The 21,501-nt window shown below is 39.1% G+C and overlaps 2 protein-coding genes and 1 long non-coding RNA gene across 3 annotated transcripts in view; all 3 read left to right on the top strand.

Moving 5' to 3' along the window:
* The window catches only part of LOC100734223 (granzyme B-like), a 166,224-nt gene that overhangs the window by 103,968 nt on the left and 40,755 nt on the right, over window positions 1-21,501 (top strand). The window lies entirely within an intron of this gene.
* The window catches only part of LOC111755426 (uncharacterized), a 57,199-nt gene that overhangs the window by 20,240 nt on the left and 15,458 nt on the right, over window positions 1-21,501 (top strand). The window lies entirely within an intron of this gene.
* Window positions 2,371-5,375, top strand: LOC134470327 (granzyme B-like). The gene is made up of 4 exons (XM_063246267.1): window positions 2,371-2,612; window positions 3,904-4,098; window positions 4,253-4,510; window positions 5,122-5,375. The coding sequence occupies exons 1-4, from the start codon at window positions 2,607-2,609 to the stop codon at window positions 5,263-5,265; spliced, it is 603 nt and encodes a 200-aa protein (XP_063102337.1). The 5' UTR covers window positions 2,371-2,606; the 3' UTR covers window positions 5,266-5,375.

The raw sequence follows: 21,501 nt of genomic DNA, 5'->3' as shown, positions 1-21,501 counted from the left end.
CACAGTTTTAAAAATGAGTCATAAATGTATTTAGCATCATCCCTTGTTAAATTTTTCAATGCAAATATTACATGACAAATGTATTAGATCATACTTCAAAATGTTAAAGCTATGTATTAATGAGTGAAGAAAATCAGGTAATTTTAATTGTTTATGCCACTGAGCAAAGATCGGGAAGAGTTTAATTATTTACATTGTATGTTGCTTTTTTAGTTTACAACTTTAGAAATTTATTGCATATTAAATTTTTAATAACACTATGAAACAATTATTAAGGTAATATTGAGTAATTGGATATTTTAAATATATTTAAAACGTTTACATTGTAAGATTAATTAAGACTGAGTACAATAGGAAGTAAATTACATTGTTTCTAAAGCATTGCACTGAGTTAATATGCTCACAACATAAGTTTACTGGGCTGTATATAAGACTATGGAAATCAGTACAGTGATTCCTAAGAAAACTAAAAGTAAACTTCTATTCACCCCAGCCATCTCCCTTCTAAAGATAGCAGTTTCCCTATCTTCCTAAAAGAGCGAGAAACGTTATTACAGTAATATACTCATATCCATGTTCATAGTAGCACAACTCATCAGTTATAACTTAGAAGCACACTGTTTGTCTGTCCAGCAATAGATGCATTTTCAAAATGTGGCATTGTACACAATGGAGTACTACTCTTCTAAAAGCAGGATAATCATGAGTCATTGTAGAAAATGGTTGTACTTAGGACCACGATGTTAAGTAAAACAAACAATCAACACAACATTAAATATCACATGGTTTCTCTTTTTAAAGAAACCTAAAGTATAAATAAATTAAAGAGCCAAATAAAAGATACATAACAAGAAACAGTGACAGAATTTTTTCAGAGAAGAAGAGGACTAAGCGTTATAAGGAGGGGAAAGAGAAGAGACAAGAAGAGGACAAGAAAGAATAGGACGCATTACATGCAATATTCCCACAATAAGTATAATCATAATGTAACACAAATATGTATAATAAAATTTTCAATTGTCTGGGGGAGATAGACAAATGCATGCTATTTTTCCTTCCAGCTCTCTGAATTCTCCTAATGAATATGCATTATAATTACAGTCAGAAAGCAAATTTTGCCTTTTATTTATTTACTACTGCGAAAGTTCAGTTAAAAACAAGCTCAGCTTTGATAAATGTTGATGGTCCTCTATTGAAAAGGAAGATAAACTGGAATGTTTTCTTCTCAAGTGTAATGCTCCTCATAGAAAAACATGTAAAACATGAACAGGAAGCTTAAATCACCAAATCAAATTGTTCAGACCTATAGTTGGCCCTTGAGCACCTGGGTTGCAGTGGATTCAAGCAGGCAGTCTTCAAAACAGGAACACTATGGCAGAAGGATTTCATGGAGCAAGGCAACTCTCAATTCCTATAGGATGGGAAGAAGAGAAAAGAAAAAGAGCCCTGAAATCAAGGGATCACTATCCTGATATACAACCCAAAACACCACCATATTTAGTTTAGGAGATTCTGCTGGGATCCACAACATCACAACGAAAGCAATGGGAGTAACCTATGTCAAGACATAGTTTGAGTTGCAAGGACCCACAGCAATTTGCTAGTTTAGACCAAAAATGCCAAGTGCAGACATTTTGTTTAAAAATATTGAGAAGAGAGTCCTACTCCATCACACTGAATATTTATAATTAAATAAGAGATGTTTAGCATTCAGTTAGAAGGAGGCTACTATGATGTCAGAGTCACCAGATAGATTGATCAGATGCTGGCCAAGCTTTGTTATTCCTAAATATATTGCTCCACTGTGGCTTTCCTGAAGTTTGGCTACTGGGTTTCTGTCTCTTTCATCAGATGGTCAGTTCACTCTCCAGCATGTTTGCTCCTAGCACAAGAGATGGTTCTAATACTCAAATGCTTCTAAAACTACCCTGATGAAACCTGGCATTGATAATTCTGTCACTGGGAACCCATGTTTATGAGAATGTCCTGGCCAATACCACATCCTGCAGACCCACGTTGCACACCTGGGTTTCTGGTGAGGACAGGAACACATGATTTCATCTGAATCATCAGTTGTGGTCATTATACGGCTCTTACACACTTAAAAGGTGTCATGATGAGAGGAGGCAATGGCCGTAGTGTGTTGTTTTAAAAAGCCTCTCAGGGAAAAGCTCCACAAAACCAGTGACAAACATGAGGTCACTGAGCCAACTTCTCCCATTTCCTCTGCTGGGGGCTAAAAGACAACATTGACAAATCTTCACAAGCTCTGACTTGGAAACGCTTCTTGCTTATGGGAAGATGGCAACTTCTTCTGCTCCTGTTGGCCTTCTTTCTGCTCCCCAGAGCAGAGGCAGGTGAGTGACCATCTTCACGCTCCAAGTGCCCAATCTTATTGCACAGAGCATGTGAATCTCCTGTCCCTATGCAACACCCCCAGAGCCTTCTGTCTGCCAGCATTGCTCTGAAGCTGAACTCCAATCCCACCAGAGGGAATCAGGTTGGACACTGCATAAGCTACCAGAGTTGTTTTCAAAAGAGCCAGTGGACAATGTACCCTCAGTAAGCCTCAGCTTGCACATCTAGAGAGGCTTTCTTCAAACTTCATGCAGGTGAGATGTAAAAAGAAGAAAATATCAAGAACTCCTAAACAGGGTGGAATAGGCCAGTCATCCCGGTCAGGGGAGGGGAAAGGCTTTGCATTCATAACTGCCTAGCAGAGATGCCCAGAGCTCCCCACAATGGATGGAATCTCTGTTGATGCCTCTCCTCACTCCAACAAACTTTCTCTAGCTCTGCTTTCCTCCTCTGGATTTCAGGGGCTTCTCTGTTTTTCAGTAGGAGCCACAGAGGCAGACTCACACTTGTCTGCTTTCCAGAATTCCATCTGCACTGTTCCACTAACCAGAAACTAACTGTAGCTGTTCCTTCATGCTGCCAGGGAACAGATCTGAGACACCCTCTACATGTAAGGCCTTAAGAAAGATTTTAAGACCTCACCTACAGTACACCTAGAGGGCTGCCAGGATGAAGCATCATCATCCTAGACATCACAGGACTCAGAAGGGTTTTATTTACTCAAGGGATATAAAAAGTTAGCAGAGGAATGATGAAAATCCTCAGAGGTTTTATTTTCCCCTAATACATATAGTCATCTCCAATCAAACAAAGGAAAAGGATTTGTAGAACAAGACTCAATTTACTGCACTTTGGGAAACAAGTTCAGGCATCTTCCTCTAGGTTCCTGTCCATTTCAAGAAACTGCAGGCTCCCAAATGTCCAACTTTTCAGAGATTTTAAGATACTTGTTCAAGGACTCAGTGGCTGCACCAAGTCTTCTTGATGTTTTCAGGAAAGGTCATTGGGGGACATGAAGTCAAACCCCACTCCAGCCCCTACATGGCTTACCTTAGGATCAGGCATGAGAAATCTAGGAAAATTTGTGGTGGCTTACTGATTCAAGAGGACTTTGTGCTGACAGCTGCTCACTGTTTACAGTGGTGAGAAATGAAAAAGGGTCCACAGCCTATAGGAAACACTTCTCAGTGCCTTTTTTCTGGGCAGCTCGATGAGCTCATGGACATAACCATGAGGAGGATTGGTGAGAGTGAGAAAGGGTCATCATATCGCAAGGGCAGAGAAACAAGTTGGCACCAAAGTATTCCTGATATAAGGAAAACCAGGGCAATCAAACCTGATTACATGTAGACCCAAGACCATACTTTGGCATAAGAAAGCAAAGTAAAACAGTTTCATGTCCTTTCCTGGAGGCACTGACCACTGAGAACCTCTGGTGCCCAAGGTGCCCTCCCTCAGTACTAAGAAGGAGGGACAGTCATTCAGCCAGGTTGCCCTCTGTCCTCTACAGCTATACACTGTTTCAGCTGTGGCCTCCTTTTACAGATCCTGGGTAGTGTCTTTTGTAGCTCTCCATCCACCAATCCACTTGGCTCTGTGTACAGCCCAATAGAGGTCACCTTGGGGGCCCACAACATCAAAGAACAAGAGAACACCCAGCAGGTCTTCTGTGTACAAAACGCATTTCCTCACCCAGATTATAATCAGAAAAAACACATCAACGACATCATTTTGCTGAAGGTAAGGCACATGTCCTTGTCACTCTTGCTCTCCTCAAGAATGGTTGCCACTTCCACTGGCACCCTGCCCCTGCCCTCTTTGCCATCATGTCCATCACACTGTGCATACCCAGGAGCATACACTGAACTGGACTTCCTTACTTATTTTCCACCAGCTGGAGAAAAAGGCCAAGCTGACTAAAGCTGTGCAGCTCCTCAGGCTGCCCAAGGGCAGGACCCAGGTGAAGCCAGGTATCCGGTGCCAGGTGGCTGGATGGGGACGATTTTCCCCAGGGGGAAGATTTCCAAGCACACTGCAGGAAGTGGAGATGGTAGTGCAGAATGATGAGAAATGTGAGGACCCCTTTAAAAAGTATAATCGTGCTACTGAGATTTGTGTGGGAGACACAAAGAATAAAAATACTTTGTTTAAGGTAAATGAGGCATCTGTCACAATTGGAGTTGTGTGAAAGAGTGTTTGGGACAGATCTAGTACCAGGAGACCCAAGCATCATGGATTCCTTCACCAAATAGACTATTATGTTTCTCCCAGAAAAGAGAGGGGAGAAGCCTGAGCTGGGAGATACTAAAGCCTAAAGCCGCTACCACTTTACTAAGGGACCTCTGGAGAAGGAAACACCACTGGAAGCTTCACTTTGTAAAACATTGCCTGAGCTCATGGCACAGGCATGAGAAAACTGTTTCCTTGGTGTGCAGGAATTATATTCTCCTCTGAGAGGGAAGCCCTCGGGGTCAATGAGCTCATCATCTCTGCTCATTGTCCAACCTGGTCGTCAGCCTCCCTGGCCTGTAATGAGTGGTCCTCACAACTCTACAGGGCTGAGGTCCAGACCTGGGGATGAAGACAAAGGCTGGCTCCAAGAGTGAAAATGCCCATAGTCAGAGCTCAGCAGCTAACAGCCTGTAGTTCCCTCTAATCTCTCAAAAGCAGACTTTACAATCAGTACAGCATGAGAGGGTTTGGGATAATGGAAATGAGAAGTTAAGTGGTGCCATGGTTCACAGACTCACTGTCTATTTACAGGGTGACTCCGGAGGCCCCCTGGTGTGTAATAATGTGGCACAGGGCATTTTCTCCTATGGACGAAAGAATGGAAAAACACCATGTATCTTTATTAAAGTCTCATGGTTTCTACACTGGATAAAGAATACTATGAAAGAGAGCTGACTGCACACAGTAAAGTAAATCCCCTCTATGAGCAACCATCTTACCTGGAGCTGAGTGTAGAATCACTCTAGAGCAGATGCCAGCAACTAAATAAATGTTATATCTCGGTGAAAGGCTAGTTTTTTGTTTGCGCACTTATGTTGGTTCATGGGGACCAACTCTGTGCTAAGCAGGACGGTGACACAGTTCTGATGATTTCTGCCTCCTCCACTCCTTATCCACTCAATACTTTTCCAAATCCCCTCTCAAAACTGTTACCAAGCTCTGCCTTACACACTTTAGCTTCTCCACAGCCTCTCTTTTTGCAAGGGCTACAGTTAAGCACCAACTGAAGAAAAAGTGGACATCTTTCTTTCTAGGGCTCCATGGGAATATGTGACTTCTTTTGTGTCACATGTAGAGGGGAAGGGGATGATTTCATGGGTCCTGGAGTTCAGCCAGGCACCACTGAGGTCACTATGGGACCCCATTAGGCTCGGTAGAGGAAGGGTATTCCTGAGCAGGACATTTCTCTCCCACAGCTTTAGGGATACACAGGGAGTGCCGGGTAACCTGACTGACTCTTTCCCTTCACCTGAAATTTGTTTCCTTCTCCATTCTGCTCTAAGACCAAGGCTAACCTTGGCTTACAGCCACCTGGCTGCCAATTTTTATCCCTCCGAGAGTTGTCACTGTCCACCAACTTCTCTCCGTATGAGGCCACACTGATTTGATATTGTAACCTTTTCAAATCTCCCAATCCAGGACTAAAACCTGTCTCTCTTCACAAGGTAATGAAACCTTGGTTCAGAACTGGGTGGTGGCCTTTATTCTGCTTAGGTATTCTTTTGACTGGACCCAGGAACCCCTTGGTTCCCCACAACTACTGATACTGGTATAACTCTTTATTCATGGCATGAATTTCACTGGACTTGGTAGATTGAAATTTATTTATTAGGATTCCAATAACTTTTTCTGGATTTACCAATATAATCTCCTCCTTACTGTGACAATAGTGGAACAGTTTCTGTATTAGTGCATACAAAGTGCTAGGCCAGAGGCTGGGGATTAGCTCACCTGCCAAGGCACCTGCTAGGCAATCACAAGGTATTGAGCTCAGTCCTAGGTAAAAAACAAAAAATAGTGCCAGGTCTTACGTTCTATGATGAACATAATCATAGATCCCAGTGAACCTGGTATGGTCACAGACTTTCCAAATCAACTCCCTCTCCATCCTCCAGATTGCCCAATGAATCCTGTGTGGAAAACCTGTGAAATAAAACATCTTATTTATATTTCTTCTTACAGTTTCTATCAACATTATCACATGATACTTTAAAACTGTATGAGATTTAAAAATGACCATAGTCACACACTTTTCAGATAGGAAGTTGCTAAATGATTCAAAAGAGGGCCCATAGGTGAAAAGATAATGAAGCAGTCTTATTTTCATTTGTTTGAAAGGAAACAGATATAAATGTTATCATACAAAATCCAATTACAGGAAACACACATACCCAGTCAACCTGCTGGGAACCATAATCCCTGTCAGCACTACAGTGCCCTCCTTGAAGAATCAAACTTGAGTCTGGGAGGCCAACACAGAAGAAAATGGGGAGATATCTGTAATATTTAAGTCATCATGGTTACTGATACATCCATGATATCTAATATTATCCAAGCTTCTCATTGTTGAGAAGTTCATAGTTTAGAGAAAACAAAGTGCATGGCATTTTGTTGAACAAATGTGCTGTGGGTGCTTTGTTTACCTTGCTGAACAGTCCCTCCACCTTGGGCTGCAGGGTCAGGTCACTAATATCCACACTGCCTGGCAGAATTTGGCTCAAGCTTAATGCCTCTATGTCTCAAATACACAAAATACTACATTCTTTTGTGGCACAGAGTTAAATCTCACTCTGAGATCATGTAATTCTCAAAGGCATGCCTTCTCCCATCTGTTTACAAAGCATGCTACATCACAGTCTCATAATTAATTGTCTTGTGTAGCTTTACAAGGAAAAATCAGCTTCTGACTGGAGCCTGAAAATCAAAATTCCTGCACCTAACACCTACTGAAGATCTGGCTCCTTCCTCGGGGGGGGGGGGGGGAAGAAAATCAATAAAACAAAAAAACAAAAAATAATATTTAGTAAGTTTTCCAGTCATATACACGAATACTCCCGGGTTCTATTTACTTTGGTCAAATGGGTTTGTAGTTTATAACTCCTTTGAAAAGTATTCCTGTAGATTGGTCCCAATCCTACTCTAAAAAAATAAAAAGAAACACATTCCCAAGAAAAGATAATGAGGACCAAAAGTAATGCAGAAGTTAGGAGAAAGCTTGGACTGAGCCAAATTCCCTAAACATCAGCCTACCAGCAGCCCTGGTCTTGTAATTGTCAGTCCATATTTTGGCTCCATCTCCACAATCTTGAAATTTTCTGGTCTATTTGTCTTTTCCTGAATAACAAGGCAGCTGTCATCTGTTTATGTGGGCCATGATGATAGGTAGATGATTGATCCTGATGTTTAAGGGAATATAGGATTCCCTGAATTGACCCTTAGTGACAGCGAATGAAAGTCAATGGAAGGCCATCACAGGGGTATGCTGACTGCACCAGGTTACCTTACTAGGACAGCTGAGTTGAGATCTACCAATTTGTGACTTTTATTATCTACAGGGAGAGGTAATGGAAGTTTGCATTTGGACATACAGGTGAACTGTTACCTCCGTTCTACTTGACATACTATCTAAGGTTTCTCATCCTCTTTTATCTACACATCTAATTAGTAATAGGTATCTCCAACACTGGATTTTTATATAATGTATCTACAGTCGCTGGTATATCCTCTAAAGCACAGTAAGAAATGAATATATATAAATTCCCATGCCTTTCACCAAATACTATTTTTCCCATGCCAGGATTTACTCAATCAAATGATACTTAAATATTATTTCAAAATTCTTTTCTTGAAGATATTTATGGTATTCTAAGAGTTGTTATGGTATATATATATATATATATATATATATATATATATACACAATTTGGAATGATTAAGGCTGATCCACACAACCAATAGTTTAATAAGTATTATTTTTCATACTCAGAGCATCTGAAATTTGCACTTAGCAATTCTAAAATATGCACTACTAAGACCAGTGTGATGTATACACACTACTAAGTATGATCAATGTGATGTACAAATAGATATCAAAAATCTTATTTCTCTTGTCTAGCTAAATCTTTGCGCCCTCTGACCAACATCTCCAAATGCTCCTAAATCCCTAGCCTGTGACAACTACTATTGTGCTCTATGTCTACAACTACAATGATTTTCAATTCCCCATGTAAGTAACAACTTATATTGTTCTACTGTGCTTGGCTGTTTGTGCTTGAAATAATAGTCCCCTGGTATATCCAGGCTGTTGCAAATGACAGGATCTTTTTTTTAATATAGTTTGGATTATATATATATATATATATATATATATATATATATATATATAATACTAAAACATACATATCACATTTTCTTTATTCAATCATTGATAGACACAAGTTGACACTAGACTATTATGAATAATGTAGCAATGAAATTGGAAATTCAGGTAACTTCTTAGCACACTGATCTCTAGTCCTTTGGAGAAACACTAGCATAGGATTCCTGGGCAGAGTATTAGTGCCAATGACAGTCCGATCTATTTAGGTACAAAGCATGGAGCATGCTCTCCTCTCCTAGCAGTACATCCTCTTGGTGGCAGGGACCATTGGGCTCAGCCAGAAGCTTCAGATTGCCTGAGATTCTGTTCTTCCATCTTTCACTGTCCACAATCTCAAGGGTTCCATGAGATTCCTAGTGGACTTATTTCTATATTATTCTTCCTAGGTCACTTTTGGATACTGGCTTATTTTCTACCCTATCCATAGAGGACAAAGAAGGCAGGATATGTCCAAAGAAAGCTGGGCCAGAGCATTACACTAAGCAGGGCACTGTCAGTTCTCAGAAAGACAGATCTTGCTCCTAAGCTCAGAGCCCACCTTCTGAGAGGACACTCAGCATCCTGATTTCTTTCAGCCTGTCCTTTTTGGTCATGGCTAAGGGCAAGGTCTCTGAGTTGGAACTCCATGATTGATTACCAGTCTGTAATGACCACTTAAGTGAGACTGACTACATCTACAACAGGACTAGAAATCACCATTCCCTCTTCCACTTATACATAGATTAATTTTCAGGTAATACTATGTGTCAGACAGTAGATACACAGAAAAACAGCCTTTTATGTAATTACTGTGGGTTCTCTCACTTTATATTACACTTTTCCTGTGTGAGATTGTTGGTTTATATCTGGGTTTGAAAGTCACAAAAATCAAAATAGTCTTGCTCTACAGACAATATTTATTTGATTCTAAGAAGTCAGCCTTTGCTGGTACCAGGATAGTCATAGAGAAAAATCAGGCAAGAACTCTCCCCAGAGCTCTCACTTCCATTTCCTGGCTATGCAAACAAAACTCTCCTACCTGGCCCAACATCCCTCATGAGCTCAGCATGCATTGAGACAAGAACTAATTCAATAGCTTCAGCCCTGCTTCACCGATCCCAACATAGCCTCTGTTCCAAGACCGTACGTCCCTCCCCAGGTTGTAGGTACATATAGAATAGCTACAAAATTTTTCTTCAGAAGCACTGAAAGCAACCATTTGTTATTCATCAGCAAACAGATGTAAAGCAGGTGCCAGGTGCTGGAGGTTCAAAAGCGAGCATGGTAGGAGACCTCCAAACCTTCACAAACCTCAGCCATATGACATTGTACCAAAGCCTTGTTTCTTCACCCAGGTTAATTAGGTTAGCCTGAATCTGTCTGAGAAATCCACATAAATGAAAAATTTTAGGATAACAGCATATATGTATCTTACACTAAGAATGTTCGTGAGCATTGTCCCATTTTATGTTAGTAGAGCAAATAGGATATTAGAAAGACTGGGTAGATCTTCTGGTCTGGAGGTTTCCAAATGTGTACACACTGTGAGATGCAGGCACACAGAGAGAAAAAACAAAAAAAGACCTGTCACATTTTATGGTTTACCTCAAAGTGTATTGTAAACTCAAACATGAAGACATACCACGTACCATTACATTTTAAAAGAAAATTAGATTCAAAGAAGCTCACGTAGCACCAGAAGACTGAACAACAGCCCTAACCCACAAACCACAATGGTTAATGCTACATGTTTCATTTTCAAGCCCACAGTGACCCCTCAAAGTCAAACACTTAATGTACAGACCACACTTGTGCTATGAGACCAACTGCAGACACTGTATCCATGTTTTTAGGCTGTTATTTGCTCAAGCATAGGGAGCAATCATTCCCTGTCATTCTAATGCCAACTGGAGTGTTGTCTAGTTACCCTTGTGCACAAGGACCCCTCATCCAAAATACTCACCTACAACCAACTTAAAATTCATTTTAACATTGGGACAGTATCATCTTCTAGTTACCTGCCACCTGCCTTCTTTTTGTTCATGGAGAATATGGTAGAGTAGCAGAATATCTTAATGACCCAGGTCATCTTCATAATAAGGTGAAGCAACTGGTTTAAAAATTCTAACTGACTGAAAAAGTGTCTCCTGGGACACAGGTGTTCCAGGGTATGCTTGAAAAGGTAAAAATGAATACATACAAAGCAACAAAATCATATAGAAATGATGTACATGAACACACACAAATATAAATCTAGATGTATGGTCTCCACATGTATTCACATACAAACCACATATTTAATATAAATACAGGTGTGGCAATGTATATGAAAATGTATAGACTCAGGGAGAAGTATTGTATATAGAAATTTAGAGATTGAAAGAGATTCCGAAAGCTCTGTTGACATGCACATTTCCCAAACTAAGTGACATTATAGTTAAAAACCTTTTTAAGGCCTTTTATATAGCCTATAGTGTCTCTGTCAAATGAGATCAGGAAATCCAGAAATAGGCAACTGGGCCATGTAACTGAAACAAAGTCCAGAATTCTAAACCCCAGACTCTTCCAACTGAAAGATAAACTCAGAGCTGCATTGAAATCTTTCTAGTGATCTTTCCCCAAAAACCCATTGTAACCTGCCAGCATACTAAGATATCCTGCTGTCTCTATTGCAAGAACTGCCTGCAAAGAAAATATCTAGACTTTCTAGAGTGACCATTCAAAAGACATCTCTAATTATGAGATCACTTACCTTTGCTGACCTGAAATCTGTCCAGTGTTATTTTGAAAACTTGTAAGAGGTATAGAGAGTTTTCATATAGTAAGCATGCAATTTCTATGTGTGTACCAAACTTTCAGAAACCATGTGACTATTGGTATATCAAGTATTATCTCTGACTGTTTAATCCTTAGAATTTGTAAATGTAAGTCCAGTGCATAATATGGAAACTGCAGTTTGACAAGCTAAATAAATCTCTCTTAAAACATGGTAAGGTATGGATTAATAAGGATCCACTTTATCTTCCCATTGATTGTGTTTGTTTTATACATTCTGCTACAGAGTAATAGTCACCAATTATTTCAGGATAGCTATGATGTGCCTTTACCATACTTCTTCAGATTTTTATGACTGAATTAGCAGTTCACTGCACCATAAAGATGCTTCCTTCAGAAACATTTCACAGAACCCAGGCCGGGAAACCTCTCACAACTTACTAATTCATCTTCATTTAACCCACTATAAAATATAGGGAAAAATAAAACCCTGGTGTTACTGATTCTGTGACAACTGAAGTAACAGTGAGATTTCTGGAGAGAAAGAATCTAAACAGCAATGTGAAATGATACCAGTCCCACTAAGTCCAGTTCCCATTATGTCTTCAGGAGTTCTTAAGTCCCACTTATCATCTGTGCATAAATAGTTAAGAGCTCATACCAGCAAATTCAGAGTCTTAGCATGTAAAGCCAGAGGGACCTGGAGAACAGACACTTGGAGCTTCAATGAGAGATCCAAAGTTTTGGAGAATTTAGTGTAGTCCAGAAAAACATTTGAGTGTGCCAGGCTACAGTGTAAAGACTCATCTTGGAAGTTTGGGCAAGTGATTCAGCATACAGAATTAATGACAATAAGGTAGCAATTAGTTGCTCAGTAAGTCACCCTAGCACTGTGCCACTAATACAACTCTCAGGACTACTTTTTTTTCATGAATAAGACAAAATGCCCAACATAAAAACTGCAAGGGAAACAGGCTTATTTAACTCACAATTTGCACAAATTTCAGTCCATAACTGACCCATTTCCAGACAGGGTGGCATGGCAGAGAGGCATTGCAGAGTGAAAATGGTTCATGGCATTGAGAAAACAACAAAACTGGACAAGGGACAACCATGGCACTTTCTATCCCTTGTATTTTGTCTAGGTTACACTGAAGAGGAATCACACACACCCTTAATCTCAAAGACCTTCATCTTAGCATTGTAACATGAATAAATCTCAGTGTCACATATTCTAGATCCAGCCTCCTCCGAAAAAGCCACATTTAAGACGGCATAAGGATTTGGGGGAATATTTAGACACATACAATGACAAAAATGTTCTCAGTTTTCTGCAATACCTAATTTCAAACAGAGCACACTTTGAAGGGCAGCCTGGTATGATCTAGGCTGTCTGTTCTTTTTACATATCTGCATTAGGTTGTTCTTCAGTTTTTAGTCGGTGACAGAAGCCCAATAGAAGAGGGCTTTCTATTCCTGGTTTGTCACTCCAATGCAAGATAATGAACAATATACTACAATAATTAGCAAGGAGAAGTTAGAGGTACAACTTTTTATTTAACATCAATTTTACAATCATACACTGGACATTTCGGTAAATGATGCAGCACATCTCTTACTGCCTGCAAAATATATATCTGCCACTCCCTCCATAAATGTGGTAAGAATGCTCACAGCATGAGACCCTGAGAAAATGAGAAGAGAAAGAACCCATTGCTCTAGAAAGAGAACGTATATCCTTTGGGCCCTGTGTAAACAAAATGCTGTGGAAAGGAAAATAAACTTTACAATGTGAGGAAACTTTCACATTTAAAATACACCCAATGACTAGTTTTGAGTAAAGAATTACAGAGAATAAAAAGGAATAATAAAGTATTACCCGCTCACAATAAATGAAATTTACACAAAACATGTTTGAACATTTTAGGCATTGGATAGACTAACAAATGGTTTTAAATCTGCCGCCTTTAAAATCCTCAAAACAGTGAAGTGAACTTGCAAATAAATTTTTTTTATTTAAGAGGAAAAAGAGAAAAACACAAAACAAACCAAAGCGGTGTAAGGGTACACGTAATACAGAACTACAAAAAAACAAAACAAACAAACAAACAAAAAAAAACATAACAGTAAGAAATCACCTGCTAGTATATTACATATTATCATCTTGAAAATAGTTCCTCAAATCACAGTATCAAAGAATACAAGGTGGACATTCAAACAGGTAGACTGCAAACAGCTGTGTTCAATGATCCAAAAACATTGATACAGTCAGCTATTTAACACCCCTAAACACACTTGCTGTTATATCCGTTAGAGCTCTTTTTCTTTTTTTTTTCCCTCTGTTTTTTACAACAAGATTCACACACTTTGGATTTCAATACTCCTTAGTGCTTATTTCTTTTTTGGGGGGGGGGAGAATACAGTCAAATATGGCAAAACAAAGCTGTCAGTCAATACCAAGGATAGACATATCACATGGTGTTTAACAGAGTATAAGTTTATCAACAATGGTTATCAACGTTGTCCCTTGTTTCCTTAAAAAGAATTGGCTATCTCATTAGATATTATAAAGTTGGACAAAACAGTAGAGAACAAGACCAATAAAACTTAGGCATTGTAAACATTACAGGACTTCCAAAGAAGACAATAGTCAAACCAGAATGAGTATCTTAGTGAATCTTATTGTCTTCAAAGTAGTTGCCTATGTCTTCAAACTTGATACTACCATATAGAATGGAACAGAGTCTAATCAGTCAAAACAAGATCGTGGGAGTACTACAGGACTTCAAAACAAGTTAATAGGAAATCAAAAAGAGTTACTATTTATATATCCTAATTTTTTGAATTTTTTCTTTAATTAAGACAAACATAAGAAATGACTAAATAATTTTTTTAAAACAATAAGGGGAAGATTGAGATAAAACAGGACATAACAATATAACAATAGAGGTCCCAGCATGACTGTTTCAACAACCTAGTACTTCACCACCATATAACCTGACTTAATAGTAGTTACCATAGTGTCTTTTTCCTTGAAATATTTGGATAAAACTTCATATACTCTAGCTTCAAATATTTTCAAATCAAGAAGCCCAGAATAAAGCCTTTCTAATTAATGAGTGAAAACTTTATAAGGCTCCAAGGCCACCTAATGGGGAATCATGATTACCACATATTTTTATATATTTGAATCATTACTTACATTAGCGAAACTATTTGGTATTCACACATGCGAGATTGATTTATTTCACTTATGAGTATGGTCTCAAGCTGCGCCCATTTATTGATAAATATCTCAATGTGATCCTTCTTTATAGCTGAATAATACTCCATTGTATAGAAATACCACAACTTTTTTATCCATTCCTCAGTTGATGGACACTTGGGTTGTTTCCAAGATCTGGCGATTACAAATTGTAAATGAAACCAGACGCGATGTAAAAAATGTAAGGAATACTCATAAAAACAAAAAATTTTATTTCAGGAGCTTGAAAGCATGATAGTTGAAATGAAAGTTCACTAACAAAGTCCAAATAAAGATCTGAACAAAGAGAAGAAAAGAAGTAGTGAAATTTTCATACAAATGAATGAAATAACTCAGTCTGGGAAACAAAAGAAAGAAATATGAACAAAGCCTATGGGTCCTATAGGACACATTTAATATCATATGTATTATATATATATATATATATATATATATATATATATATATATCTTATGATATATATAATCATATATATCTTATGATATATATAATCATATATATATATATATCATAAGATATATATATATATATATATATATATATATATATATAGAGAGAGAGAGAGAGAGAGAGAGAGAGAGAAAGAAAATGGAAGTTGAAGATACTGGATAAAGAAAATAATTTCAAAATCAAAAACATTTCCAATAAATGATGGACCTAAATTCCCAAATATGATGAAGTGTAAGAATACACAAAGCCAATAAGCTCAAAATTTCTAAGCAAGTTAAATTCAAAACTCAAAAGGGAACTCACTACAAGGAACCTGTTACAACACAGATAGAAAACCTTCCAAACTGGAAAACAGAAGTGATTCATCCAGAAAATGATTCTCAATGAGATTAAATGTTGATCTCACATCAGAAACTTAAAGGCCAAAGGCACTGGGAAAGTGCAGAAAGAAAGTCCTGTTGGGCAGGATACATAGCTTACTGGCACAGTACCTGCCTGGCAAGTGCAGGGTGTGAATTCAATCCTCAGTACCAAGAAAAATGAAAAAGAAAGAAAGGATTCTACATTTAGATAATCTATCCTTCATCACTCTGCATTAAATGAGGGGTGGTGGTGGATGCCTGCAGTCCCAAGACTCTGAAAGGCTGCTGCAGGAGAAATCTAAGATCTAGCCAAAGCAATTTAATGAAATCTTGTCTAAAAGTAAAAAAAAAAAAAAAAATAAAGAGAAAGGTAGGATGTAGCTCAGTCCAAAGGCCCTGGGTTCAACCTCTAGTACCACCAGGAACAAACAAACCAAAAAAAGAATATATCTTGATTTTTTAAATGTGCCAGCCTATAAGTAATAACAAGGCAGTATGGCGAGAACTGATTTGTGAAAAACACATGACATAAAAAACAAGTAGCACAAGGTCATAAATAAGTTCTTCATTATAAGTAATCATTTTAAATGTAAATAGTTTAAACTTTCCGAAGATTTAAAAGTGATTTTAGAAACATGATCCAACCATGCAATATTCAAAATAGACAAGAGCATAGAGAAAAACGATAAGCAGTGGAGTGAGCAAGATGATGAGGAAAAACTAAATGGGGAGCAATCATTTTATATTTATATAACGTTCTGAGGTGCTAGAAATATTTTGAAATTCCAAATGTACATTTTGAATGCCATAAATTCTACTGAATTGTATGCGTAAAAATACTTACACAATTAAAATGTTGCCTCCCCTTAATTTTAAAAATGAGTCACAAATGTGTTTAACATCATCCCTTTTTAAATTTAACAATGCAGATATTTCATGAAAAATGCATTAGTTCATACTTCAAAACGTTAATGCTAAGTATCAATGAGTGCAGAAAATCAGTTAATTTTAATTGTTTATGCTACAGAGTAAAAGATCTGACAGAGTTTAATTATTTACACTTTGTTTATGTTGCTTTTTAAATTTACAACTTTAGAAATTTAGTGCATATTAAGTTTTTAATAACACTATAAAACAATTATTAAGGTAATACTTACTAATTGGGTATTTTAAATGTGGTTAAAATGTTTAAATTGTAAGATTAATTAAGAATGAGTACAATGGGAAGTAAATTGCAGTGTATATGCAGCATTGCCCTGAGTTAATGAGATCAACGCAGAAGTTTAATGGGCTGTATATAAGACTATGGAAATCAGTACAGTGATTCCTCAGAAAACTAAAAGTAAACTTCTATTCAGTCCAGTGGTCTCCCTTCTAAAGATAGCAGTTTCCCTATCTTCCTAAAAGAGCGAGAAACCTTATTACAGTGATAGACATATATCCATGTTCATAGTAGCACAATTCATAACAATTATAACATGGAATCATACTGTTTGTCTGTCCAGCAATAGATGCATTTTTAAAAATGTGGCATTTTACACAATGGAGTACTACTCTTCTATAAGAAGGACAAACATAAGTCATTTGTATAAAATTGTTTTACTTAGGACCACAATGTTAAATAAAATAAACTATCAACACAATATTAAATATCACTTGATTTCTCTTTTAAAAGAAACATGAAATATAAATGAAGAGACAAGTAAAAGATACATAATAAGAAACAGTGATAGATTTTTTTCAGAGAAGAAGAAGACTAAGTGTTGTAAGGAGGGGAAAGAGAAGAGACAAGAAGAGGACAAGAAGAAATAAGATGCATTACATACAAAATTCCCACAATAAGTATAATCATTATGTAACACAAATATGTATAATAAAATTTTCAATTGTCTGGGGGACATAGACAAATGCATGCTATTTTTCCTTCCTGCTCTCTGTATTTTCTTCATGAATATGTATTATAATAAGAGTCAGAAAGAAAAATTTCCCTTTTAATTATTTACTAATGGGAAAGTTCAGTTAAAAATAAGCTCAGCTTTAATAAATGTTGATGGTCCTTTACCAAAGGAATATACACTGGAATTTTTGCATCTCACGTGTAATACTCCTCATAGAAAAGCATGTAAAAGATGAACATGAAGCTGAAATCACCAAATCAAATTGTTCAGATCTACAGTTGGCCCTTGTGCAACAGGGTTGCAGTGGATTCAGGCAGGCAGGCCTCAAAACAGTAACACTATGGCAGAAGAATTTCATGGAGCAAGGCAACTCTCAATTCCTATAGGATGGGAAAACAAGAAAAGAAGAAGATCCCTAAAAACAAGGGATCACTATCCTGATATACACCCCCCAAAAAACCACAATATTTAGTTTATGAGATTCTACTGGGATCCACAACAGCACAACTAAAGCAATGGAAGTAACCTATGTCAACACATAGATTGAATTGCAAGGACCCACAGCAATTTGCTAATTTAGACCAAAACTCCAAGTGCAGACATTTTGTTTAAAAATATTGAAAAGAGAGTCCTACTCCATCACACTGAATGTTTATAATTAAATAAGAGATGTTTAGGTTTCCCATCGAAGGAGGCTATGATGATGTCAGAGTCACCAGATGGATTGAGAGGATGCTGGCCACACTTCGTTATTCCTAAGTACATTGCTCCACTGTGGCCTTCCTGAAGTTTGGTTACTGGGTTTCTGTCTCTTTCATCAGATGGTCAGCTCACTCTCCAGCATGCTTGCTCCTAGCACAAGAGATGGTCCTAATACTCAAATGCTTCTAAAACTACCCTGATGAAGCCTGGCATTGATAATTCTGTCACTTGGAACCCATGTTTATGAGAATATCCTGGCCAATACCACATCCTGCAGACCCACCTTGCACACCTGGGTTTCTCGTGATGACAGGAACACATGATTTTATATGAATCATCAGCTGTGGTCATTATATGGGTCTCACACACTTAAAAGTTGTCATGATGAGAAGAGGCGGTGGCAATAGTGTGTTGTTTTAGAAAGCCTCTCAGTTTTAGTGCCACAAAACAAGTGACAAAGATGAGGACACTGAGCCAACTCCTCCCCTTTCCTCTGCTGGGAATAAAAGACAACATGGACAAATCTTCATAAGCTTTGACTTGGAGACACTTCTTGCTTCTTGGGAAGATGCACCTGCTCCTGCTCCTCTTGGCCTTCTTTCTGCGCCCCAGAGCAGAGGCAGGTGAGTGACCATCTTCACCCTCCAGAGGCCCAATCTTATTGCACAGAGCATATGAATCACCTGTTCCTATGCAACAACCCAGAGCCTTCTGTCTGCAAGCATTGCTCTGAACCTGAACTCCAATCCCGCCAGAGGGAATCATGTAGGACACTGCATAAGCCACCAGAGTTTGTTTTCAAGAAGAGCTGGTTGATAATGTACTCTCAGTAAGCCTGAGCTTGCACATCTAGAGAGTCTTTCTTCAAAGTTCATGCAGGTGAGAAGTAAAAAGAAGAAAATATCAAGTACTCCTAAACAGGGCAGAATAAGCCCGTCATCCCGGTAAGGGGAGGGGAAAGGCTTTGCATTCATAACTGCCTAGCAGAGATGCCCAGAGCTCCCACAATGGATGGAATCTCTCTCCTCAGAACACTGTTTTTGCCTCTCCTCAATCCTACTAACTTTCTCCAGCTCTGCTTTCCTCCTCCGGACTTCAGTGGCTCCTCTGTTTTCCAGTAAGAGCCACAGAGGCAGAGTCACACTTCTTTGCTTTCCAGAATCCCATCTTCACTGCTCTAGTAACCAGACACTAACTGCAGCTGTTCCTTCATGCTGTCAGGGAACAGATTTGAGACACCCTCTACATGTCAGGCCTTAGGAAAGAGGATAAGACCACATCTACAGTACACCTAGAGGGCTGCCAGGACGAAGCATCACCATCCTAGACGTCACAGGACTCAAAAGGATTTTATTTACTCAAGGGATGTAAAAAGTTAGCAGAGTAATGATGAAAAGCCTCAGAGGTTTTATTTTCCCCTGATACATATAGTCATCTCCAATCAAAGAGAGGAAAAGGACAAGTAGAAAAAGACTCAATTTCCTGCACTTTGGAAAACAAGTTCAGGCATCTTCCTCTAGGTTCCTGTACACTTCAAGAAACTGTATGCTCCCAAATGCCCAACTGTTCAGAGACTGTAAATAGATACTTGTTTAAGGACTCAGTGGCTGCACCCAGTCTTATTGTTGTTTTCAGGAGAGATCATCGGGGGACATGAAGCCAAACCCCACTCCCGCCTACATGGCTTACCTTAAGATCAGGCTTAAGGAACCTAGAAAACTTTGTAGTGGCTTTCGGATTCATGAGGACTTTGTGCTGACAGCTGTTCACTGTTTACAGAGATGAGAAAGGAAAAAGAATCCACAGGCTACAGGAAACACTTCTCAATAACTGTTTCCTGCGGAGCTTGATGAGCTCATGGAAATAAACATGAGGATGACTGGTGAGAGCGACAAAGTGTCATCATGTCCCAAGGGAAGAAAAGCAAGGCCCCGCCAAAGAATTCCTGATACAAGGGAAAACAAGGGCAATCAAACCTGATTACATGTAGACTCAGGACCATACTTTTGCATAACCAAGCAAAGTAAAACAGTTTCATGTCCTTTCCTGGAGGCACTGACCACTGAGAACCTCTGGTGCTCAATGTGCCCTCCCTCGGTACTAAGAAGGAGGGACAGTCATTCAGCCGGGTAGCCCTCTGTCCTCTACAGCTATACCCTGTTTCAGTTGTGGCCTCATTTTACAGATCCTGGGTAATGTCTTTTTTCGCTCCCCATCCACCAATCCACTTGTCTCTGTGTACAGCCAACTAGAGGTCACCTTGGGGGCCCACAACATCAAGGAACAAGAGGACACCCAGCAGGTTTTCCATGTACAAAACGCGTTTCCCCACCCAGACTATAATCGGAAAAAACACATCAACGACATCATGCTGTTGAAGGTAAGGCACATGTCCTTGTCACTCTTGCTCTCCTCAAGAATGGTTGCCACTCCCACAGGCACCCTGCCCCTGCCCTCTTTGCCATCATGTCCATCACACTGTGCATACCCAGGAGCATACACTGAACTGGACTTCCTTACTTATTTTCGACCAGCTAGAGAAAAAGGCCAAGCTGACTAAAGCTGTGCAGCTCCTCAGGCTGCCCAAGGAGATGACCCAGGTAAAGTCAGGTACCCAGTGCCAGGTGGTTGGGTGGGGAAAATTGGATCCAGAGGGAACACCTTCAAGAAAACTGCAGGGAGTAGAGATAGTAGTGCAGAATGCTGAGAAGTGTGAGGAGAGCTGTGCAAAGTATGATCATGCTACAGAGATTTGTGTGGGAGACCCAAAGATTAAAAATACTTCTTTTAAGTTAAGACAAGGCATCTGTCACAATTGGGTTTGGGAGAAAGAGTGTTTGGGACAGATCTAGTACCAGGAGACCCAAGCATCATGGATTCCTTCACCCCATAGGCTGTTATGTTTATCCCAGCAAAAAGAACAGGGGAGCTGCCTGAGCTGGGAGGTACTAAAGCCGCTACCACTTCACTAAGGGCCCTCTGGTGAAGGAAACCCCACTGGAAGCTTCAGTTTGCAACACATGGCCTGAGCTCATGGCACAGGCATGAGAAAACTCTTTCCATGGTTTGCAGAAATTATAACCTCCTCTGAGACAGCAGCCCTCTTAGTCAATGAGCTCATCATCTGTGCTCATTGTCATACCTGGTCATCAGCCTCCCTGGCCAGTAATGAATGGTCCTCACAACTCTACAGGGGTGAGGTCCAGACCTGGGGATGAAGACAAAGGCTGGCTCCAAGAGTGAAAATGTCCATAGTCAGAGCTCAGCCACTAAGAGCCTATAGTTCCCTCTAATCTCTCACAAGCACACCTTACAATCAGT

Source organism: Cavia porcellus, unplaced genomic scaffold (genome assembly GCF_034190915.1).
Source record: "Cavia porcellus strain 051 isolate PalLab524CR breed Dunkin Hartley unplaced genomic scaffold, mCavPor4.1 scaffold_1, whole genome shotgun sequence".
Lineage (NCBI taxonomy): Eukaryota > Metazoa > Chordata > Mammalia > Rodentia > Caviidae > Cavia > Cavia porcellus.
The sequence above is the reverse complement of the archived record's forward strand: the minus strand, read 5'-3'. Positions and strand labels throughout refer to the sequence as shown.